The sequence below is a fragment of the Acomys minous genome (assembly GCF_964271855.1).
Source record: "Acomys minous genome assembly, chromosome: 19".
Taxonomy (NCBI): domain Eukaryota; kingdom Metazoa; phylum Chordata; class Mammalia; order Rodentia; family Muridae; genus Acomys; species Acomys minous.
Window position 1 is genome coordinate 8,628,514 of NC_140499.1, and position 22,418 is coordinate 8,650,931.

The 22,418-nt window shown below is 46.8% G+C and overlaps 1 protein-coding gene across 5 annotated transcripts in view; it reads left to right on the forward strand.

Annotated features, from left to right (window-relative positions):
- The window catches only part of TNIK (TRAF2 and NCK interacting kinase), a 409,373-nt gene that overhangs the window by 316,896 nt on the left and 70,059 nt on the right, over positions 1-22,418 (forward strand). For 3 of the 5 annotated variants that reach the window (XM_084769731.1, XM_084769733.1, XM_084769732.1), the window contains exons 12-15: positions 5,356-5,560; positions 18,240-18,350; positions 19,019-19,105; positions 20,228-20,416. In XM_084769731.1, coding sequence (XP_084625857.1) covers positions 5,356-5,560; positions 18,240-18,350; positions 19,019-19,105; positions 20,228-20,416 — 592 coding nt within the window. The remainder of the gene's footprint in view (positions 1-5,355; positions 5,561-18,239; positions 18,351-19,018; positions 19,106-20,227; positions 20,417-22,418) is intronic. The other 2 variants (XM_084769734.1, XM_084769735.1) reach the window with 1 other exon arrangement.

Genomic DNA, 22,418 nt, shown 5'->3' on the forward strand with positions numbered 1-22,418 from the left:
GAGGTTCCCTCTTCCCAGGTGACTCTAATTTGTGTCAAGTTGACAAATTCTACCCAGCCCAGAAGGTAAAGGGCAACCTCAGTTGTCATTCAAGTCCCATCTTGTTTTCTATTACATAAAATTATGTATATTTTTAACTGAAAATACAAATATTCACGGATTATATTCCAGTCATGGTTCCCACCCCCTCAACTCCTTCCAGATCCTCCCATCCACCCAGCTTCATGCGCGTATTCTTTCTCCCCCCCTCTCTCCTCTCTCTCTCTCTCTCTCTCTCTCTCTCTCTCTCTCTCTCTCTTCATTTTTCCCTCTCCCCCACTTTTTCCCCCCCATCAAACCAACAGGCAAATCAAAATAACAAACAAAACAGAATAAAAAGAGAAAGCGTAAGAAACATATACATAGACACAAAACAAATGTAAAAGCACAAAATCAGAAGTCTTAATATACAGACAAAGGCCTGTAAGACAGACAATGCCAAAACAAAGCAACACCAGACAGCAAGTCTACAAAAGCAGCTTTCAGTTCAAGCCTGCGTTTTGAAACGAGGCCTCTCACTGGCCTGGCATCCACTGGTTAGGCCAGCAGGCCAGTAAGCTCTCTACCTCCCAGCACCAAGGTTACACACGTTTGCTACCACACTCAGCTCTTTTTGATGCATTCTGGAGATCAGATTGAGGCTCTCACATTTGCAAGGTTTCACCGAGTGAGCCATCTCTCCAGCCTAGCGTTCGCTTCTTAAACCAGAGGGTCTCAACCTGTGGGTTGCAAGCCCTTCGGGGTCACATATCAGTTCCCCTGCATATCCGATATGTACATGATTCATAACAGTAGCAAAATTAGAGTTATGAAGATGCAGTGAGATAATTTTATGGCTGGGTCACCACAATGTGAGGAGCTATGTTAAAGGGTCACAGCAGTAGGAAGGTTGAGAACCACAGCTAAGCGGACTCGAACCTGAACATCTCTGCTCCTGCTAAGCCACCATAAGAGGTCGGGACTGAGCTCACAGGGTTCTTATCTGCCACAAGATTTCTCCAGGTTCAAGACTGAATGAGAATTTTTTTCTTTCATCAAAACATGTTAGATGCCCCCCCCCTTTAGCTGCATAAAGACAATGGCTGTCAAACAGTGACATGCAAAATGAGCATCCCTCTAAAGGGAGGGACGCTGTTCCCTGCTTCCAGAGTGTATGGAAGTCAGTCCCCTTGCTGTTCTTTGAAGAACTGAGAAGCTCTGTCTTTCCAAGGCTTTCTTGTGTCAGGGGTCATGTGGTAAGCCACCAGCTATAATTATAACATGGCATTGTATCATGTGGAAGATTATGCGCCAAGTACCACCCTCTAAAGCACGTCTAATTAGTCTTCATGAAATCCTAAAAGTTAGAAAAGACAATGTTTTTCTCACTTTAGATATGAGACAACAGCTCAAGGGGGTCACCAGGTCATACGCAGAGCTAGTAATTGAGTCATTAATACAACTGAGGTCTCCTGGTACTAGTTCAACGTCAGTTCAGATTAATGGGGCATCCTTGTGTGCATTAGGTTTCCAACCTTGTCACCTTTGCTCATGGCATGTCACTTATGTGTCCTAGAGCCGCATTTAGAAGTTGTTTTAGAGATTTACACAGAGACAGCAGGTTATAAAGGGGGCTCACAATATGTGGAGAGCCACAGATAGCAGTGCCCCCTGCTGCTTCCCCGACACAATGCGCCCCTTATGCGCATGCGCAATGCGCCCTTGATCGAGCCCCTTATGTGCATGCCTGAAGGCATAGCGTGAGGTGGCGTGATCCGAACGCACCAACCAAGAGCGACAATGTGGCAGTCTCTGATAGGACCAGGCACACTATAAAGGTTCTGTGGGAGCTTTTCCCGAGGTCACTCCGGTAGTCAAAGTTCCTGAATAAACTGCTGCAAGACGAGTTCCCGGTGTTGGTGTCTTTCCTGCTGGTCGGGGGCGGCATCGACAACAATAGACTCCCCAAATGCCCACGGAGTGCCCTTGACAAAGCCCTTGACCGTACCTGTGGCAGCATCTCATACAGATTCTAGCAGCTCTGTAAAGTAAACTGACGCTTGTCCACTGTCCCACAGCCCTCATTCCATTTCTTGTCACCCAGCAGCCCAAACGAAACTGCAAGTCGTCCCTCAGCCTGCACATTATATCTGTCCACAGGATTCAATAATTCTGTCCTTAAATATTTCTTTGAGGGCCACCCTATGACTTGCTGGGTAAAGTGTCCACTGTGGAGCATTTTAGCTTCGTTTGACCTCCTATACCTTGCAGTCTGCAGTCCACTGTGAAGCCAATGGAGCTGCCAATGCTATGACTGAGCTGACGGCCTTTGTGTGCACGGCTCCCACATCTACACACTTCCCTGACTGCCTCTCTCTGAGCACACTTGTATACACACCTCGCTGCCTCTGCCCATGGAGAACAAGCCAGAATGCAGTTCTTGGACAAGACCAACCTGTTTCTACCAAGAACTCTAAACTTGCTCCTGGCAACCTGATATAGAACAGAGCACTAAGCCTTATCTCAGCTCCTTGCCACTATAAATTTTAAACTCTTTACCCTTTCAAACTACCATTTTTGTCTTGCTATTCATATTTGATATTTTATTATTTGTAATAATTTTCCCTGCCTATCTCTCCCACAAGACAGTGACTCCAGAGGGGAGTTTATCTGGTACGGGATTTTTCTGGATTGTCACCTCAGAGGAAAGAGTTCAGGAGAGAAGCACAGTTCTAGACAACGTTTACTTGACAAAGCAAAGCAAACGCTCTGGAGAGAGTTTGGAGTGGGCTGTCCCAAAAAGGGGTTGCAGCACTGTGGAGACTACTTTGTAGATGTTGTTTTTAGGGACCTCTATGAGACAGATGGCACATTCATGGGGCAACACGGGCTTTTTATTCTCAAATTGCTGTGGATCGAGTCCCCCTTTGGGACAGTCCTTTCCATAATCCTCTAAGAAACCCCACTGAGGGAGTGTCAAAAACCAAATGCAAATGACATTCTACTGGTGGGTGGGAAAAATCCCCCAGCATCTAAAGTTTAGATTGCAGTAAATCTGTCAGCAGTCGTGGGTGCATTTCACCACAAAGAGGCTGAGGTAGGAAGGCTATTATAACACATCTCGTGAGATCATGCCTAAGATATTGGTGAATGTGAGTTTTTTTGGGGGGGAAGAGCATATTTGTGTCAGAGAACATGTGTGTGTGTGTGTGTGTGTGTGTGTGTGTGTGTGTGTGTGTGTGTGTAGTCGTGGGTGGGGCAACTGCCTGAACCATGGGTGCCATCCTTCAGAAATTTACCCTGCCTTTTGAGACAAGGCCTCTCATTGACCTGAGGCATGTACTTGAGGCTAGGCTGGCTGGCAAATGAACCCACCTGTCTCCATCTCCCCAGCACTGGGGTTACAAATGCATTCTGCCACGCCTAGCATTATATGTGTACTCTGGGGGGGGGGGCATCAAACTCTGGTCCTCAAGTCTGTATGGGAAGCTCACCAGGTGAGCTGTCTGCACAACCCAGGCTATGGCGTTTTGGGTTACTTTAAACCTAGCTCCTTTTAGAAACTGCTCAGGGTCTGTGATTGGAATGCTTATAGTGTTTGTCAGTTCAGAAGTGAGGGTGATTGAAAACAGCTGGGCCCATCAGATTGAACAAACAAGAACAGGACTGAGCTTCCTTTCAGAAGCCATCCTCTGAGCTCCAAGCCCCATTTCTATTTTCTACCTAATATCTCGCTGATGGCTGCTGCCTCCTTCCAGCCTGCGCCAGTATCTGCAACGTAGCAGGAATGAGGAATTGTGTGTTTGGTGAGTTTATTTTAGGTAGAAGCTTTCACAAAAATCTAAGGGGCTAGGTTTAAAAAAAAAAAAAAGAATCATCTTTCACCTCCCTGATATATGGCAATGGAAATGTAACTGTCCGATGGTCCCCTGAAGTTAGATTGGCATTGGCAGCCCAGGACCTCCAAGTGGTATCAGTGCAGTTTATGTCCTCTAGAAACACACACATGCGCACACACACACACACACACACACACACACACACACACACACACGCAGACACTCATGCACGCGCACACACACGCATGCAAACATGTGTCTGTGCATGTGTGCACAAACATTAGACATAATGTAGTTACCTCAGGTGCAGTCCCGAGTATGTGCCTTGTACCTAGAACCATGCCCTTCAACAGTGGTGTTTTGAGACAAGCCCTGGGCACCATGTACATATGTGCCCTGATATCTTGGCTCCTTGTCAACCTCGTCTTTAGTATGGCCATTGCCTACCGGGCCCTAGGGTAAGCTGTCAAGGAGGTGCATGGAGGGCATCTTTCCTGTAAACAGAGTAAGACCTCTCTCCTGTTCTCTCTCTCTCTCTCTCTCTCTTTCTCTCTCTCTCTCTCTCTCTCTCTCTCTCTCTCTCTCTCTCTCTCTGTGTGTGTGTGTGTGTGTGTGTGTGTGTGTGTGTTGGTCTGTGTGTCTGTGTGTATCTGTGTGTGTATGTACGTGTGACTATGTACACCTATGCACGTGTCTGTGTTCTGTTACACTGTGTGTGTGTATGTACGCATGTGTGCACAGGATGCTTGTGTCTAGAGGTCAGAGAACAACCTCTGGTGTTGTCTTTTCCTTCCACCTTCTTAGAGACAGTCTCTTGTTGTTGATGGTTGTGGACACCAGGCTAGCTGGCCTCCTAACTTCTGGAATCCTCCTGTCTCTGCCTCCCATCTTCCCAAAGGGGTGCAGTATACAGACACACTTGCTATTGGGCCTGCTTTGAGGGGTGCAGGCTCTGTGGGTCTGAACCCAGGCTTGTGCTTACGTAGCAAGCACACTAACCATTGAGCCAACTCCCCAGCCCCTACCAGCTACTCTTTTTTATTAAAGATTTATTTATTTATTATATATACGATGTTTGCCAGCTTGTACAACTGTAGGCGGGAAGAGGGCACCAGATCTCATTATAGATGGTTGTGAGCCACCATGTGGTTGCTGGGAATTGAACTTGGGACCTTTGGCAAGAGCAGGCAGTGCTCTTAACCGCTGAGCCATCTCTACTAGCTACTCTTATATGTGGAGATGAGCTTGCCTAGGACTTGGGGCTTGCACACTTTTTAAAGTCTTACGAAGCACATCTTCACCAAGCACTAGGGACGGACTTGTATGAACAGGCCTGGGAAAGGTGTGGTACTCCTTTTAGGGATGAGGACCACCTATCTATGCAGTAGCATCACGAAAGGACGGCAGACCACTTGCTCTCGCGCATCCTCTGCCGGGACCACAGTTAGCAGTGGCCCTTGCCGTAGGTGGTACCCTCATTGTTCTTTCCCGTCCACAGCTCCATTCTGAACCTACCGGGGGAGTCAACACTTCGAAGAGACTTCCTGAGACTGCAGCTGGCCAACAAGGAGCGCTCAGAGGCCCTGCGGCGACAGCAGCTGGAGCAACAGCAGCGGGAGAACGAAGAGCACAAGCGGCAGCTGCTGGCCGAGCGCCAGAAGCGCATTGAGGAGCAGAAGGAGCAGAGGCGGAGGCTGGAGGAGGTGAGTACCACAGAGCCACCACCACAGCTACCCAGTGCGGGGCCACCACCGGCTAGGTGCACGTGCTCTTTGAAAAAAAAATTATCAAAAAAAAAAAAAAAAGACTTGCCTCACCCTCAGAATGGGGCCAAGGCTTCCGTCCCTGAAATCATCTACTCCTCCTAGTTGGGCTTTCACTGACCATCTTATTAAGATAGCATCCCTATCCTTCTAGCATGTTCTGCTGCTTGTCTTTATTTACATGGCCCCAACCAACCTCGAACATTCCACATATGGGTGCAGCTCCCCATTGGAAAGGATGCTGTCTGTGAGGACACAGACTGCCTTTCTCCTCTGTTCTTCTCCAGGACCTAAGATAGCACATGACACATATCAGACACCTGGAGAATATCGGGAATGAGGAAGTTAACATACACATTAGTTAGCCAGGGACTAAGAGGTGAAAGACAAGCATTAACTAAATCACGGGGAGCAGGCAGGTAACCGAATGCCATGTAAGCACAAACAGGCCCTGTGTCTTGGTTCTCCTCTGACCCCAGGAGCCATGTTCCTTACACACCCTTCCTGCCCAGGACACACCCTGCAGCTGGCAGGCAAGCCCCGCCTCCAGCTGCAGGTGCTGCTGTCATCTGGATGGGAAACCACATCTCTGACTGTGGTGGTGTCTTGAACGCCCTGTCCCACACGAGGTTCTCACCCTTGTCAACAATAGATCTTTGTTTAAGCCTCCTTCCTGGAGCCCCATCCACATTTCCAAGCATTTCTTCTTCTGCCAGATAAATGAGACCCTGCAGGTGAACAGGAAACCAGTATTTCTCAGCTACTGGAGAAACTAGGAGGGAAACAAAAGGGTCCCTCAGTGTACGACAGCACGGCGATAGTGCTGTGGATCTCCCCAATCCCAGCCTGCTCCTTCATCATGGATCTCCTGGTTTTGCTTTTTAAGGTGGCCCACTAGAGACGGAGAGGTTGGGGGCTACAGGTTCAGATCCACCTTTTTAAAGGCCCATCATGGTGCAGATTTCTTCCTTTAAATCTGTGAGGACATCACGTCGCTTTTCAGTAAATCTTAGCAGCCTCACAATAAGACCCTAGGACATTATTTTCAGGCCATCAACATCAATCCTGTATGTTTACAATGATGCATTTATTGAGTGACGTTTATGTGCAAGTTACCAGGCAAGGGTGTTGCTTATATGTGGAACGCTGGATACCGTTTTCTCTCGTGAACGGCGTGTTCTATTCCTATTTTTCAGTATCTCTTCCTTTGTATATGCATGAGATATCTGAGATTCTTCTATTTATCAAGTGACTAAGAGGTTATGTCCAGTGGTTGTGAAGTGCTGAGCACATAACATTTAACGAAGAGGAGAATGAGGAGTTGACTGTGAGCAAAATGCATGATAGGCGTGTATAAGTGTGTAAAATGCTGTAACGGAGCCATTATTTTGTGTGTAGAAAAAAAAGTAGGACAATCAAGTGAGGAGGGGAGGTGACTGCCAAGCAGGCTTGCACACTGGCCTTCCGCGCTGGCCTCTCAGCTCTCAGTGTCCATGTGAGTGTCCACTGGGACAGCGCGTGTGAATCAGAGCCTTGAACGCTGATCTTCATTCAGTGGACTTTGAGATTCCTGTGAGCAGCAATCAGGACAGGAAGTCCTTTTCAGTCTGTGTGTAAGTTTAGGACTCTTGGCATAAAGTATGCCTGTCACGTGGGAAGTATAAAGTCCACACGCTATCTTCTGTTCTGAGTGAGGTTGATGGAGCCCTGCACTGGGGCATAGGCACATGTAAAGCAGAGACGTGAACAGTGCAGACATGACCTCTGCTTACCCCAGGGTTCAGAAGGAGAGTCTTAGTCAGCTACTCGCTCCTGGCCTCTACCATCATGCCTTCAACCTGCCCAGGCCACATGGGCCTCTTACACTGGGCCCCCAGCCAAGGGCCATAGATTCCTTTTATGTTAGACGTCTGGAACTCTATGACTCTGTTCTCTGGACCTAAGACTTCCTCCCCCTGGGTGGATCAAGCCCTTGGCTGAGCTTCTCCGAGTACTGCCTGGCTCCTGCTTTTCTTGTTGTGGCATTTCCCAGGTTCCCGCCTCCTGGGTCTCACAATCCCCACTACTTTGGCTCCCTTTGGTGACTGGCTCATTATCGGTGGCTTCAGGTTAAAGACACTGACCATGTAGCCCTAGAAAATGCTCATTGCTAAACTCTTAAGCATTTACCGTCCACAAGATTGTGTCATGGGGAGAACAGGTGTGGCCTTGTACACTTTTTTAAATTAATGTTTGTGTGTCTGTATATGTGTTGATGTTCATTTGGTTGTTTATATGGAGGTATGTGTGCTCGTGTATGTGCATGTATGTACAGCTCAGCAGAGAACCTCAAGTGGCATTTTTTGGGTGCTGACCTTTTTTTTTCTGGTGGTGGGTTCTCTCACTGGCCTGAAACTTGCTAAGTAGGCTAGGCTAGCTGGCCAGGAAGCCCCAGGAATCTGCCGGTCTTCACCTACACAGTGTTGGCTTTCTAAGTATGCACCTGGATACTGAATTTTTTTAAATTTCTTGATTCCTTATGATTTTCCCATCATGCACCCTAGTCCCACTCATCTCCCCATCCCTTCATACCCACCCTTCACACTTGCAACCTCCCTGCAAAAATGAACACACACACACACACACACACACACACACACACACACACACACACACCACAACAATAACAAAAACCCCAAAGCACAGAAAACATCTCATCACAGAAGCTGCAGTGTGTCACAGCGTGTTCCACACTATGCCCCTCTGTCCACACATCTTCACTTGCAGATGCTCATTGTAATGGGTCACTGGTCTGGTTCGAGGTCTCTGGCTTCAGTGACACCATCACTGGGTCTCCTCCCAGATGTGCTGTTGTTGCCCTGTGTCATGGAGATCACGCAGCTTCGGATCAGCAGGACTGGCCCTTTCGTGTGTCTTGACCATTCAAAGATGATATAGGTTTGGGGGTGGGCCAATTCAGAGCCCTGGATCTAGGCCTGCATGGTAGCCAAGCTGGTCAGTGTGCCTGCTCTCCCTTATTGGCACCACCAGGGCAAGCTCTCCAGCACTGCTCTGGCTAGGCCACCGAATGTCACCGTGATCAGCAGGAAGCAAGTTCCACTCTCCTGCTCTCATGCCCTCAGGGGCCGCTCCCTAGCACCCATTCCTCCAGAGCCAGCTCCACTGTGCTGCCCAGTCAAGATCTGGGCCTACTCTCCCAAGTGCTGTGGCCTGTGAGGAGCTAGAACTGCTCTCCTGTGCTGCCCAGGAGAAGTGCAAAGCCTGTTCTCCCATGTGCTGCAACTAGTGAGGGGCAGGGCCAGCTCTCCTACTCTCATGACTCCAGGGTCAGCTCAGCTCTCCTGACTGCCGCAGGTGGTGAGGGGCTAGGGAGGTGGGAGGCCATCACCTTTGACATACAATTTTTTATGTGGGTTCTGGGGATAGAACCCAGGTCTTCTTGCTTGCAGAGCAAGCACTTCACTCAGTGAACTGTTTCTCCAGATCCAATTTGTTTGCTGTCAGCTTGTGCTCGTGTCTGCTCTGAGTGTTCACTTTTCCTTCAGGGTAAGAGGCCAGCTCACAGAAGTTATGTAGCAGGGACCTCCATCTAGAGGAGCCACTGGGACAGGCAGGTATTCTTAGAATCCAAATAGTTTTTCTGAGGTGCCACAGCAGCACAGTCCTTTCTCCAAAGCAGAGAAGGGGTGCTGTGTATTTCTTTAAGAGCCTCTGTGCACTGGGCCATCCTACTGACTCACTGGAAAAACATCTTGCTTCCAAGTAACCTGAGTTACTCCCTAGAACTTAAGATAAAAGGAGAGAACCAGCTCCCACAATTTTACCTTTTAGCCCTCACACATGCACTATAACACAATGATAAATACACAGAAATAAACAAATACATGTAAAAGAATTTTTTAAAGAGAAGGATATAGTATTTAGCTCAACAACTCCAATTAAAAGAATCAGATAGTATGGTCTACACCTGTAATCTCAGGATGTAGGAGGATGCTGTGAGTTCAAGGCCAGCCTACACTAGATTTCAATCAAGACCCTGTCTTAAAAGCAAAAGACAAATCAATTCCAGTCCCTTATGCCACCAAGGCCCAGATCCCAGCTTTCTTTTCTACTGTGTGACCCTAAATGTACTGTTTAGCTTTCCTCTGGCTTAGTTTCCACACGTGTAAAGCTGAGCATAACACAAGCATCTTATGCAGCTATTAGGAGCATTAAAATTACCTGAAACTTCAAGCATATCACCAACATTCAAAGTCCCAGCAGTAACTGTTGCTGTTACTGACTCAAGTCAAAGGAATTTTCTAGCATTTGAGCTTCTTCCTGTGTGCAGTGATGCCTAGAGTGTATGAAAATAAACGTAGCAGAAGGCAAGCACCTTCTTGTGCTTTGGAATGAACACTTGTTACAACACCCACTCAGAATGTGGGGGGAAAAGAAAACAATCTGCTAGGTAAGTGTGAGAGTAAACTACACCAGCTTTGCAGGCCAGGAGGCCAAAGTTAATCCCAGCTCTGTGGTCTTGGGCAGTTTACTTAACCTCTCTGAACTGCAGCTTCTTTACATGTATGATCAGCACAATCCTATTTATTTTGAAGGATCATTGTGGGAACTTTGTGAAAAACACAGGCACAGAAGGCTAAGCTCTGTGCCCAACACAAGAAACGAGTTGGGATTTTTGTGCAAATGTTTTGTTGTATTCTGGAACAGTGACAGAGTAAGCCGCCAAGAATTACTCATTTTATTTTTTATAGAGAACATTTTTTCATTCTATTTTCACTAATGTGCCTTCCCTGTCCACTTATAGTGCCATTTTTCTAAAATTTCCCTTTGTCTTTGTGTCACTTGGCTTTCTAAGTAGTCATTGGCCTGGCCAGCACCAAGAGGCATCCCTAGGGAGCACCTCACTTAGTAGGGCCACAGGCTACCCACCCTAAGAAGGCTGCTCTCCCCTGAGGGGCTCATGGGTCTTTCCTCTGCTGAAGATGCTCTTATCCATGTTTCTTTCTGTCATTGTCTTCTTTTCATATACGTTAGTCTGATGAAACATCTGACCAAAAGCATCTTAGGGAGAAAGGGGTTTGTTTGACTTACAACTGCATGTTGCAGACTATCCTTGAGAGAGAGAGAGAAAAAAAAAAAGCAGAAACTCAAAGCAGTTAGTCACATCAAACCTGTAATCAATAGCAGGAAGAAATAAACACACCCATGCTGCGTACCTGCTAGGTTGCTTACACTTTGCTGGGTTTCCTCCCATGTGCAGTCCTAGACCACCTTTGTAGGGAATAGTGCTGCCCACAGTGGGTCCGGCTTCTCACATCAGTCAACAATCAAGACATCTTCTATAATTATGCTAACTGATCTAGGCAATTCCTCAGCTGGAGTTCCACTCCCAGGTGATTTCTCAGTCGTGTAAGTTGCCATTTGAAACCAACCCCAAAAATCACTAATTATAACCCTGTTGTTACTATCAAGTGGGTATATGAAGGCTTGTCTCCCAGTAAGCACTAAGCAAGGCCGTAAGGTGGAAATCTTGTCAGGTCTGAGTAGCAAGCTTTGAGAATTAGACACAGAGCCCCAGCAGTGGCTGTTTCACCGGGAAGATGGGCACATGTCAGCTTTGCGGCCAATCCTCTCCATCTCATTGTCGGCCTAAGTCATCTTGTGCAAACCCTGAGTTTTCTATTAGTCAGTTTACTCACTTGCAAAATGGATGCTAATCACTTAAGAGATTGAAGTAATTCATAAAAAGTGTTTATAACAGTTTCTGGTAACCGCTGGGCATAGTGGCACTCTGATTATCAGGAGTTAATATTGGAATCAATATTAGTTAATATTAGTATATACAACCAGTTTGGAATCAGCCTGGAATACACAAGACCATGTCCAGAAGACAGACAACCAGGAGAGGGTGCCCCCGTACTCAGTGAGTCCCAAAGAGCTTATTTTTGCAGCAGGAGGGAGGTCTGGCTTTGTCTTTAGTTCCTGAACCCCCGTGTTATAGCTGCTGAAGTGTGCCCCATGCCCGGCACAAACCCCTTCCTGTGCTTTTCACGAACGCAGAGAACTGCCTGGTGCCTTATGCCTACAGCATCTAACGTTACAAAACAAGATTAGAATGAAGCAAGCACTGCCCCTCGGCGTATCTGGTATATCTATACGGCCTTCGATTGTGTGCATGCAGAGTTAGTCAAAGCCTGCCGGGCGGGCATCACCGTCACGCAGGGGCTTCTCAGAGTCCATGTGTCTTATATTTCAGTTTTCTTTGTTAGCCCTAACCTCAGAAGGACAACAGCAACAAAATGGCTTTGGTGAAATGTTCACTCACGTGCCGTGGAAATGAAACATGTTTTCTTCAGTGAGCAACTTGAGTAGACCAGCGCCTGGCCAGTGATCTCAGCCAGTTTTGCTCTGAGGGCAAGAATTCCTTTCAATAGCATTTTTCAGGTGGGCTCGCTTATCACTGCTGCCATGTCTTCCTACAAACCCACGGGCTTTAGGCAGCACATTCCTATTTTATAACGAATAATGTAGAAAAATGTATCTCGCTATTGATTGAACCCATGTAATATCTCTTCACTCAAATACATCCTGGCAAACACCTAAAATGCCTCCATCCTCAGCGCAGGAAATGCGTGAAGAGTTCTCCTTTCTCCAGGGGATGTAATTTAGCACTTCAGTGGCAGCTCAGAGTCCTGGAATGGCCCTCTCTGTGACTGTAGTGCCCACAAACTCATTTATAATGCACTTGTTTCCATAGCACTCAACCCCAGAGTCTCTCACTAAGGCTTTGGAGTGTTAGGGAAGGAGTCGGAAGGGCTTTGTCTGTACTCAGCATTTACGTTTATGCTAAGCTACAGAGCCTTGTCTATTTTTAAATTTATTTTTAATTTATTTATTCACTTTATATGCCCATCATAGCCCCCTTTCTCCTCTCCTCCTGGTTCCCCCCTACTACCCTCTTCTCCCTTCCCCCCTCCCCTTGTCCTAAGAAAAGGGGAGCCCCACCACACCAACTCACCCCAGCACATCACGTCTCATCAGGACCGAGCTCACCCTCATTCACTGAGGCCAAGCAAGGCAGCCTAGTTAGGGGGAAGTGATTTAAAAGAAAGCAAGAGTCCATGACACAGAAGCAGCCACTCAGCTTGCTAGGGGACTCACATGAAGGTCCAACTGCCCATCGATACACATGTGCAGGGGGTCTAGGTCCAGTCTACGCATGCTCTTTGTGGCTTCCGTCTCTGTCAGCCCCTAGGGGTCTAGGTTAGTTGCGGGTCCTTCTATCCCCCACCCGTCCTGGCCACTCTTCCACAGGACTTCCCGAGCTCCACCTAATGCTTGGCTGTGATTCAATCAGCTGCTGGGTAAGGCCTCTCAGAGAACAGTAATGGTAGGCTCCTGTCTGTAAGCATAGCAGAATATCTTTAATGGTGTCAGGGGGGTGGGGTCTGGTCTCAGGTTGGGCCAGGCGTTGGTTGGGCAATTCCTTTAGTCTCTACTTTCTCCTTATCTCTGCGCATCTTGTAGGCAGGGTAACTTTCGGTTCAAAGGTTTTGTAGGTGGATTGGTGGTCCCATCCGACCACTATAGGTCCTGCCTGGCTAGAAGGTGGCCCCCTCAGTCTCTGTGTCCCCCCACTCCTAGGAGGCTCAGGTAGAGACATCTGCATATCCTCCCCGTAGCCTACCCTGTTGCAGGTCTCCAGCTCGTCTCAGTGATGCCCCCTCCCTCAGTTTCCCTTTTCTCTCCAAGCCCGCTGACCTCCCCTTGCCACTCTCCCCACATCTTATCCCCCATTTCCCTCCCACACCCTCTCTTATTCAGTTCCCTCTCTACGTCCACTTCCACTGTCTAAGCTATAAAGCCTTGTCTATTAGGGATGACCATTAGGCCATTCTTGTTCTTCTGTGTGGTACCTGGGACTTCCAGAGTGCATGGGGGAAACTGAGGCTTGGAAGGTAACCAGGAGCTTGTGCGTAACCACATTGACCACTATTCATAACAGAGGCAGAACTAGACTGATCGTTAAGCTTGCTCGAGGCAAAATCAGCCTAGATCCTTCCTTCCTCCTTTTGCTCATAAAAACCAGTTTGTACACGGTGTACCTCGGGAGCTGAGCCATGAGCCGTCTGCTGGTCACAAGGTGCCCTTGAGTGGTAAAGAGCCTTCCTTCCGGCCACTGATGGGAGCGAATGTAAAAATGAAAGAACAGGGTGTTTCTAGGCAGACTAGCTTCTTCGGGGCTGTCTGGTTACTGTTTCTATGAAAAAAGGGGGAAGGGATGGGAGTGAGACAGAAAATGGGAAACTGGGAAAAGAGCAAAACGTCTTTCACTTGTTATACATGCATGTGTAGAGTGTGTGTCTTGCCTAGCCACATACCAAGGACTGGACTAGGACAAGATGCTGGCCTGGATGCCATGTTTTCCTTGTCTGTGCAATTAGAGTGATCAATGTATCTGGCTGAAGGGGAGGGGAAACCTACATAAGTCTGAGCCTTAGAACTGTACGTGATGCCACAAGAGGCACATGGGATCATGAACTTGCAGAACTTTGACCCTATTATTTGGAATTAGTGTCTTTTATATATATATAAAAGATGGACCTAGAACCAAGGCTTGTTTGTTGCTTAAAATTTATCTATAGCTTTTATTCACTCTAAAAAAGAGAGCTTAATGTGGTTTACAGTGGTTAGTACAACAACTAAAAATATAATGGATAAAAAATAAACTAAAAAAAAAAACTAAAATAGAAGAGAAAGATGAGTTGAAAGCAGGAGCTGGGCTGGTTCTTGGAATACCCATGTGTTCCAATACCCACTTGACAGTCAGTGAGCACAGCTAGCAGATGTGGCCGCCTGTATGGCTCTGCGCTTCCCAGCAAGCAAGAAGTGAGGTAAACACAGCAGTAAAGATTCAAATTGTCCATAAGAGAGGAGAGGGTGTGTCTATAATGAATGTGCCCAAGAGTGACTATGTACACCCACAGCTGTGAGAAGCCTGCTGTGTGGAGGTGACAAGCAGTAGCAAGGATACAAAAACCAATGGCTTTATTTTTTTCTTTTTTCTTTTTCCTTTTTATTAATTCATTCATATTACATCTCAATTGTTAACCCATCTCTTGTCCTCCCTCCCTCCCTCCCTCCCATTTTCCCCTTACTCCCCTCCCCTATGACTGTGACTGAGGGGGACCTCCTCCCCTGTATATGTTCATAGGGTATCAAGTCTCTTCTTGGTAGCCTGGTTTCCTTCCTGAGTGCCACCAGGCCTCCCCATCCAGGGAACGTGGTGAAATATGGGGCACCAGAATCCATGTGAAAGTCAGTCTCCACTCTCTACTCAACTGTAGAGAATGTCCTGTCTCTTGGCTAGATCTGGGTCTGGGTTCGAAGTTTACTGCACATATAATCCTTGACTGGTGCCATAGTTTGAGCAAGGCCCAAATCTGCCTGTCATAATGTTCTTGTAGGTTTCTAGGACCCTCCTGTTTCATTAAAATGGACTCACCAGCTTACTTGAAAACAGCCTCCATCTTGGAGAGTCCTAAATGGACAAGCAAGCAGAGGGTCAGAATGGCCCCCTGTGATGGCTGATATTCCTTGTCAACCTGACTGGATCTGGAATTACCTAAGAAACAGGCCTTCAGGTGTGCTGGAGAATGTTAACCTGAGGGCTTGGCCGAGGAGGCTGAAACCATCCCCCGGCCAGGGGTCCAGACTAGATAAGCAGGAAGGAAGCAGAAAGCAAGCTGAGTGTCAGCTCTTTCCTCTCTGCTTCCTGAGTCAGCGTGACCAGCTGCCTCGCCTTCCTAACTCCATGCCTTCCCCACCACATTAAGCCATGGTAAGCCCTGACTGCCTCCCATTGCTTTTATCAGGTACTTTGTCACAGTGAGACAAAAGGTCACAATTATGCTCCTCCCATTGGTGCAAGAAGGGCCACTGAGCTACAGTAAAATAAGGCAATGACTGTGGTAACCTGGATTATTACTAAGCATTGTACTACTGTTCATGCCCCAACCAGGAAAACACATGGAGCCTCTATTCAGATCCGACTCAATGTCTATTGTCAAGGAATTTGACTTTTGATAAGGCCTCCAAGGACTTTGGGACCACTCCCCATGGGTGACATATCTGCTGGGTTCTATCATCTAGTTGGTTGAAGCCATTCTCTTTGCTGACAGGGCCATAAGAATCATTACACATAATTCAAATATAATCTACAAGTGCCGCTCTAGTTCCCCACTCTCCGTTCTTTCCAGCTCAGCTTTGTAGCCTTTATTTTATTTTCACAATTTTCTCCAACGTGGCAACTAGCTCTGTCAGGACCAATTGCAGGTGACTGTTTTTCTGGGTTTGTTGCTGTTGCTGTTTGTTTGCGCGCGCGTGTGTGTGTGTGTGTGTGTGTGTGTGTGTGTGTGTGTGTGTGTGTGTGATGCTCTCCTCTCCTGTGCGCCTGGTGTGAAGGACCTTCTGGCCTGTGAGAGGTGCCTCCCAAAGGCAGGTCTGTTCTCAGTCTCTACAAGGCTTTCTGTCACTCTGTCCTAGTTTTCTTTCTGTTGTTGTGGCAAATACTTTAACTAAAAAAAGCAACTTTGGACAGAAAGCATTGACTTGGCTTAAAAATCCACCTTGCCAACCATAATTGCATAAACTCAAGCAACTCGACACACCACATCCACGCCTAGAGCAGGAAATGGTGCTGCCCACAGTGGGTGGGTCCCTTCTGCATCAATCAGCAGTCAAGACAATACAGATATGGCCACAGGCCACCTGATCGTGTCCTTGGTGAGTCTCGGTTGTGTCAAGTAGACAATTAAATCAACCAGCACACTCCCCTTGGGTTGATTTTTTTTTTTTTTTTTTTTTTTTTTGGCCTGCAGTCTTCAATACAACAACTATGAGTAGTAATACAATGTGTTTGAGAAACAGACAAGGCAAAAGCTGTTGGAGGGCTGAAAAGATGGCTCAGCAGTTAAGAGGGCTTACTGATCTTGTAAAGGACCAGAGGTCAAATCCTAGGATCCAAACTGGGTGCCTACTAGCTGCATGTAACTCCAGTTCCATGGGGATCCAGATCCCTTAGGGCACTGCATGTGTGTATACATAAATTCAGTCAGGCACAAACACACACGCAAATAAAAATTCAGTAAATAAATCTTTTTTCAAAAGATAAAACCTTCTATGGAATTGAGATACACAAGTAACTGTCAGTCTATATCACAAATTTGTTGAAATAAACACAAAGAAGTAATATGAATTATGATGTAATACATGTCCTCAGTACTGATAAGAAAATTCCAAAACACTTTGGGAGAATAATGTGTTAGTTTCCTCTTTGGGCCCTATGTTTTTCTCGTATTGAGTGCAAAACAATTCATGCAGCACCACTTTAACACGACACATTTTTACACACATCTGCCAGGTACCAGGACTTATGTGAGAGGCTGAAGCTGAGCAGAAGCTGAGCACTGTCCTTGTCTTCCAAGATCTTCTTCTAGCGAGACCCACCAAAGGCTTTGTAAGGGTCTCCTTAGAGCCAGGACTTTTCCTTGATGTTTGGATATGTCCCCTCCGACAGCATCATGCCCAGGAGGAGAGACTAAGCATCTTTCTAGGAAAAGCATCGACCTTGAGACACCCAGGTGGAGACTGGCAGGGTGCCCTCAGAAGACTAGGGAAGGCAATTTATATTTCTAACTTCACAGCAGGAACCATAAGCCCTGGCAGATGCCTCTGTGTGTGACCAGTAGCTGATCTCAGTGAGGTCATTATTAATTATTAGCTGCTTCGGAGTGTGTTTCTCAGAAGCTGCAGAAAACGTGGGAAGCCCTACCTTCTTTGGTTGCAATCAATATCGTGTATACCTTTCGTGGGAACCTGAGTGGCATGTAATTATAGAACAGTATTGATTCCTGGCAGACAGACTACAAATGGACAACTCTTCCACATAAAATTCAGCTAAATCTTCAAAGGCCTTGATTATTCTTTTTTTTTTTCCTCAAGAAAGAAACCAGTAAGGGTAACAAACTCGAAATGTTAGCTAAATGTGGCCTATTTCCTGCCAAGAGCCAGATCTGTACACATAATTATTTTACTCTCTGGGCTTGCACTAATTCACTTCGGTGAGTGTTGGAAATGCCTCTGCTTTGGGTCTGTAATCTAAATTATTCAGTCAGTTTCTATGATGATGTTTTCCCCTCTTGTTCCTCTGTATTATCTTTTCTGGAAAACAATAATTGCTTGTCTGGAGTCATCATGCCCATTTTTCTATCAGGTCTGTTCAAAGTGTGGCTGTGAATATCCGCTCCACTTAGAATCTTTGTATGACATGACATTACAGTGAATGAATGATCTAAGTACGAGGATGGATTTTAAAGAGTCTATGATACCTCAAAGATGGCTGGTCTCGCCTGGTTGGACAATTCCAAATGGCAGGTCCCAGTAAGAACCCACATACACGGTAAACACAAAAGTGGTCTGTCTATATAACCCCGAATCTCCTTACCAGTGTGTCCCCCAGTAGCCCAGGAGGAAAAGCTTTGGAGTTTTCAGGTATCTGTGCTCGATTGCTCATGTCTGTAACATCACCATCACCCACTGCTCTCATGTTGTCCCACAGCAACAAAGGCGGGAAAAGGAGCTCCGGAAGCAGCAGGAACGGGAACAGCGCCGACACTATGAAGAACAGATGCGCCGGGAGGAGGAGAGGAGGCGCGCCGAGCATGAGCAGGTACCGGGGAGGCGGGGAGCCCCGGGCCCCGTGGGAACTGTAGCACCAGGGAACTCTGGGCTGTGGGACACAGTGCTCTATTGCGGCTTCTGCTTTTTCTCAAGCAATGGGTCTTACCTATTCAAAAAGTCAAGTGCACAGCTTGAGTGAGAATGCCCAGGCTTCCTACCCGAACCAGGGCCTCCCGGGGTGTACCTGGTGAGCCGCCATCTCTGCTCTCCAGCTCTGAACCTCTCTTACTGATAAGATCACACCACATCAGTGAGCTACAGATGGTTCCACTGCGAAGACCATGAGCAACTGGCCTTGCACGTGTGCTTTCTCCCTGCCGCTGGCAGGGAAGTTTACAGCCGTGTTACTTCCATGGAGTTCATAAGAGAGGAGCCTAATAATGGGCTTTAACATAGTGGTTTCATTAAAAACCAAACAGACAGTGCGATGCCGAGGCAGCTCGGTAAGCGGCGACGGGCAAGGCACTTGTGCTTTTGACTGCATTGAAAGGCTGGGCTTTGCAATGGCCTACTCTTCCTGTTCGGTGAGGTGTTGGGTATTTTCCCCCTTCCTCTCTCCTGCATTTTACTTGAAAGCTTTTGTCCTTCTGCAATTACTGGTTCTTTCTCTTTTCCTCTCTTTCCATTCTGCCAAACTCTCTGCTGCCGCCTCTCCAGGAGTACATCAGGCGACAGTTAGAGGAAGAGCAAAGACAGTTAGAGATTTTACAGCAGCAGCTACTGCATGAACAAGCTCTACTTCTGGTAATGGGAAAGTTACATGCCAGCTGACCTGCTTAGTGTCCATTCTGCGTGTGCGTGTGTGCGCGTGCCTCTGTGTGTGCGTGTGTGTGTGTGTGTGCGCGTGCACACGTGCGCGAGTGCACACATGTGCAGACCTGCTTGGTGTCCATTCTGCATGTGCGCGTGTCCGTGCGTGTGTGCCTGTGTACGTGTCTCTGTGCACACACATGTGCATGGGCATATATATGTCTTTGTGTTTCCTCCTTCTCACACTGAGGCTTCACACAAATTTTCTGGTCCAATTTGCTACACCCTCAACCGTTTGGCATACTTTATTAACTCCATCTCTTTGAGAAATGTTAGCATGAATCCAGCCCTATTATAAGTTCAAACTGCTCTCAAGACCCACTGTGTTTATTGCCGAGTAATTTTTAAAACCATTTGCAACATGCTGGAATGCAGTCACAGCAAGTGCACCTCGGCCACTGAGCCGGCTCAGCCCTGCAGTCATTCCTCATCTGCAGGCTGTTAGTCCCGCCCTTACAATGGGAACAGTTTGTTTCTTGTTCGTGCTGTAGCCACTAGAAGGACTTTTATTGTTATTACCGCACACATCTCCAAATGGGCTTCTTGGTATAGCTTTTTACATTTTTTTATCTGAATATTTTATTGAATGGCATTGTTATTTTTTTTTTTTACCTTCCATAAGATTGCTAATAGCTTTAGCAGTCCAGGTTTTATTTAAAGGATGGTTTAGATATGATCTCTGGCTGTTTATTTGGTTGTATACTCAACCACATATGTTTAAATGGCTGGCTTACCAAATTAGGAAGTAGATGACTCTTTCTAGGGGTGACAGTCTCACTGCCCTGTGTCGATGTTGTAGTTCTCCCGGGACATGCCGCTTTTCAAGTGATGTTCTGTAGGGACTGCCATTAAGGCAATCGTGTTTTTATTGACATATTCTTGTGTGAACACTAGCGTGAGGCCTGGGCTCATTTCGGGGGCGCTCCTTGTCCTTAGAGTTCTGTTTGTCTTCAGTTCCATGTTGCCTCCCCAGCATGCTTTGCTGCTGCTCAGTGTGCTGATGTGGTTCCCGGTGGTCACGTGACCTCTCCCTTTGCTCTTCCCTGCTCTGGGTAGGAATACAAGCGCAAACAACTGGAAGAACAGAGACAAGCAGAGAGGCTGCAGAGGCAGCTGAAGCAAGAGAGAGACTACCTGGTTTCTCTCCAGCACCAGCGGCAGGAGCAGAGGCCGCTGGAGAAGAAGCCGCTGTACCACTATAAGGAGGGCATGAGTCCCAGTGAGAAGCCCGCCTGGGCCAAGGAGGTAAGGAAGGAAGAGGTTCTGTGTCTCTTAGCCACGCTCTCCACTGCGAGCACAGAGCCCACCTGCCTAGTGCTGGCGGATTGGAAGACCGCCCCTCCCCATCCTGAGACCCACGCTTTACTTTTTGAGGAGCCATATTATCAACTGCAGAGGAGCTGTGACGCGTCTGATGACGTCCACACTGTTTTCCTTGTGTACCTTGGCGAATACAGTAGGGGTTTGTAGGGAAAACCAACAAAGAAGTCATTTTCCGTATGAAGAGTCTCTTTATGGGGGCTAAGAAGATGCTCTGGTTGATGCAGGGCTTGCCTTTTAAACACGAGGATTTGAGTGCAGTCCCCAGTGCGCACATAAAAAGCCAGGAATGTTGGCAAATGCTTATAACCTTGGAAATGGGGAGATGGAGACAAAAGGTTGTCTGGGGGCTCACTGACCGTTTAACCTATGCTGGTTGAAGAGCCCTGGTTCCCACTGAGGGGTTCTGTCTTCAAACAGGGCAGGCACCTGGGAAGTGGTAACTAGGGCTGGCCCTTGACTTCTCACACACACACACACACACACACACACACACACACACACACATGCACACGCACACGCACACACACACACACACACACGCACTCTTCTCACCACACTCACACAAAGAATCCTGTTGAATATGTGGCATAAGGACTGCTTATGGAAAAACATGACTTACATCTTAGAGGATGTAAGAATTATATCCCACACTTACCTGGCTGCTGTTATGAGATACTGGCATTGCTGCTAACCCTGCCCTGTTCTTTATGGTCTCAAACGCACACAATGAGGTGCAAACTTGTGGCTATGAGGCGTATTTCCGATACATCCAAAGCAATATTCCTTTATTTTCTCAACCCTTAGACTAAGGTGGGATTTTAGGACTATGACTCAGTGGTGAACTAGTTATGAAACATAATGAAAAATAATTTGGGTTGGAGAAAAATGAAGGGGTTGTACCCAAATGGGTGAAGCAAAAATCAGTAACCCGGACAGGATCAACTGCCAGGCAGTCACTGTCACCTCACACACAGGGGACATCAGTTTCCAAGTATGTCTTTGTGACACCAGTGACTTCCTTTTATTTTTATGAGCATAGCTAATCACTTAAAAGGGTATTTAGGAACCAGGCACAGTGGCACACTCCTGTAATACCAACATTAAGGGAAACAGAGGCAAGTGGATCTCTGTGAGTTCAAGGCCAGCCTGGTTTACAAAGTGAGTCCAGGACAGCCAAGGCTGTTATACAGATAAACCCTGTCTCAACAAACAAATAAACAAACAAACAAGCAGGGTTTTTAGGCTTATTTCTTATTTGTAAATAGCTTCTTCAGATTTTATATCTAGGATGTTTAAAAATTATATAGAATAAAGTATTACCAGAACCTAAAATTCTATTTTTCAATCTTTTCTTTTTCTATCTCATCTTAGTATGAAATGATGTTATCCTAACTATGGTGGTTGATGAGAGATAACAATTAAAGAATAATATTTCGTGATGTTTTATAACTTTATATATGGCTTGAACTCCTTTCATTGACATTCACTATTACGTGAAATAACTTTTCAAATGTTCAAGAACTAAGTCTATAAAGCAAATCACTCTGATTAGAGTAAGGAACATGTCACTCTCTGTCACAGTCTATAAACATGATCCATATTGACCTTTGGAATTGCTGCCACTTTTTCTCAGGTCAATAATTCGGTTCAATGGTTCTGCTCCTTGATAGACCCCTCTCTTAGTTACTTCTTTCTCTTTCTTGTTGTTATGACAAAATATTGGACAATGGCACCTTAAGAAAGGAAGGGTTTATTTAGGCCTACAGCTCCAGGAGATGCAGTCTGTCATGGCAGAGTAAGGGTGGCAGTAGGAACAAGAGGTAGCTCCTGTCCCCACTGAGGAAGCAGCAGTAGTGCCTGCCTGCCTGCCTGCCTGCCTGCCTACCTGTCTGCCTGCCTGCCTGTCAGCCTGCCTGCCTGCCTG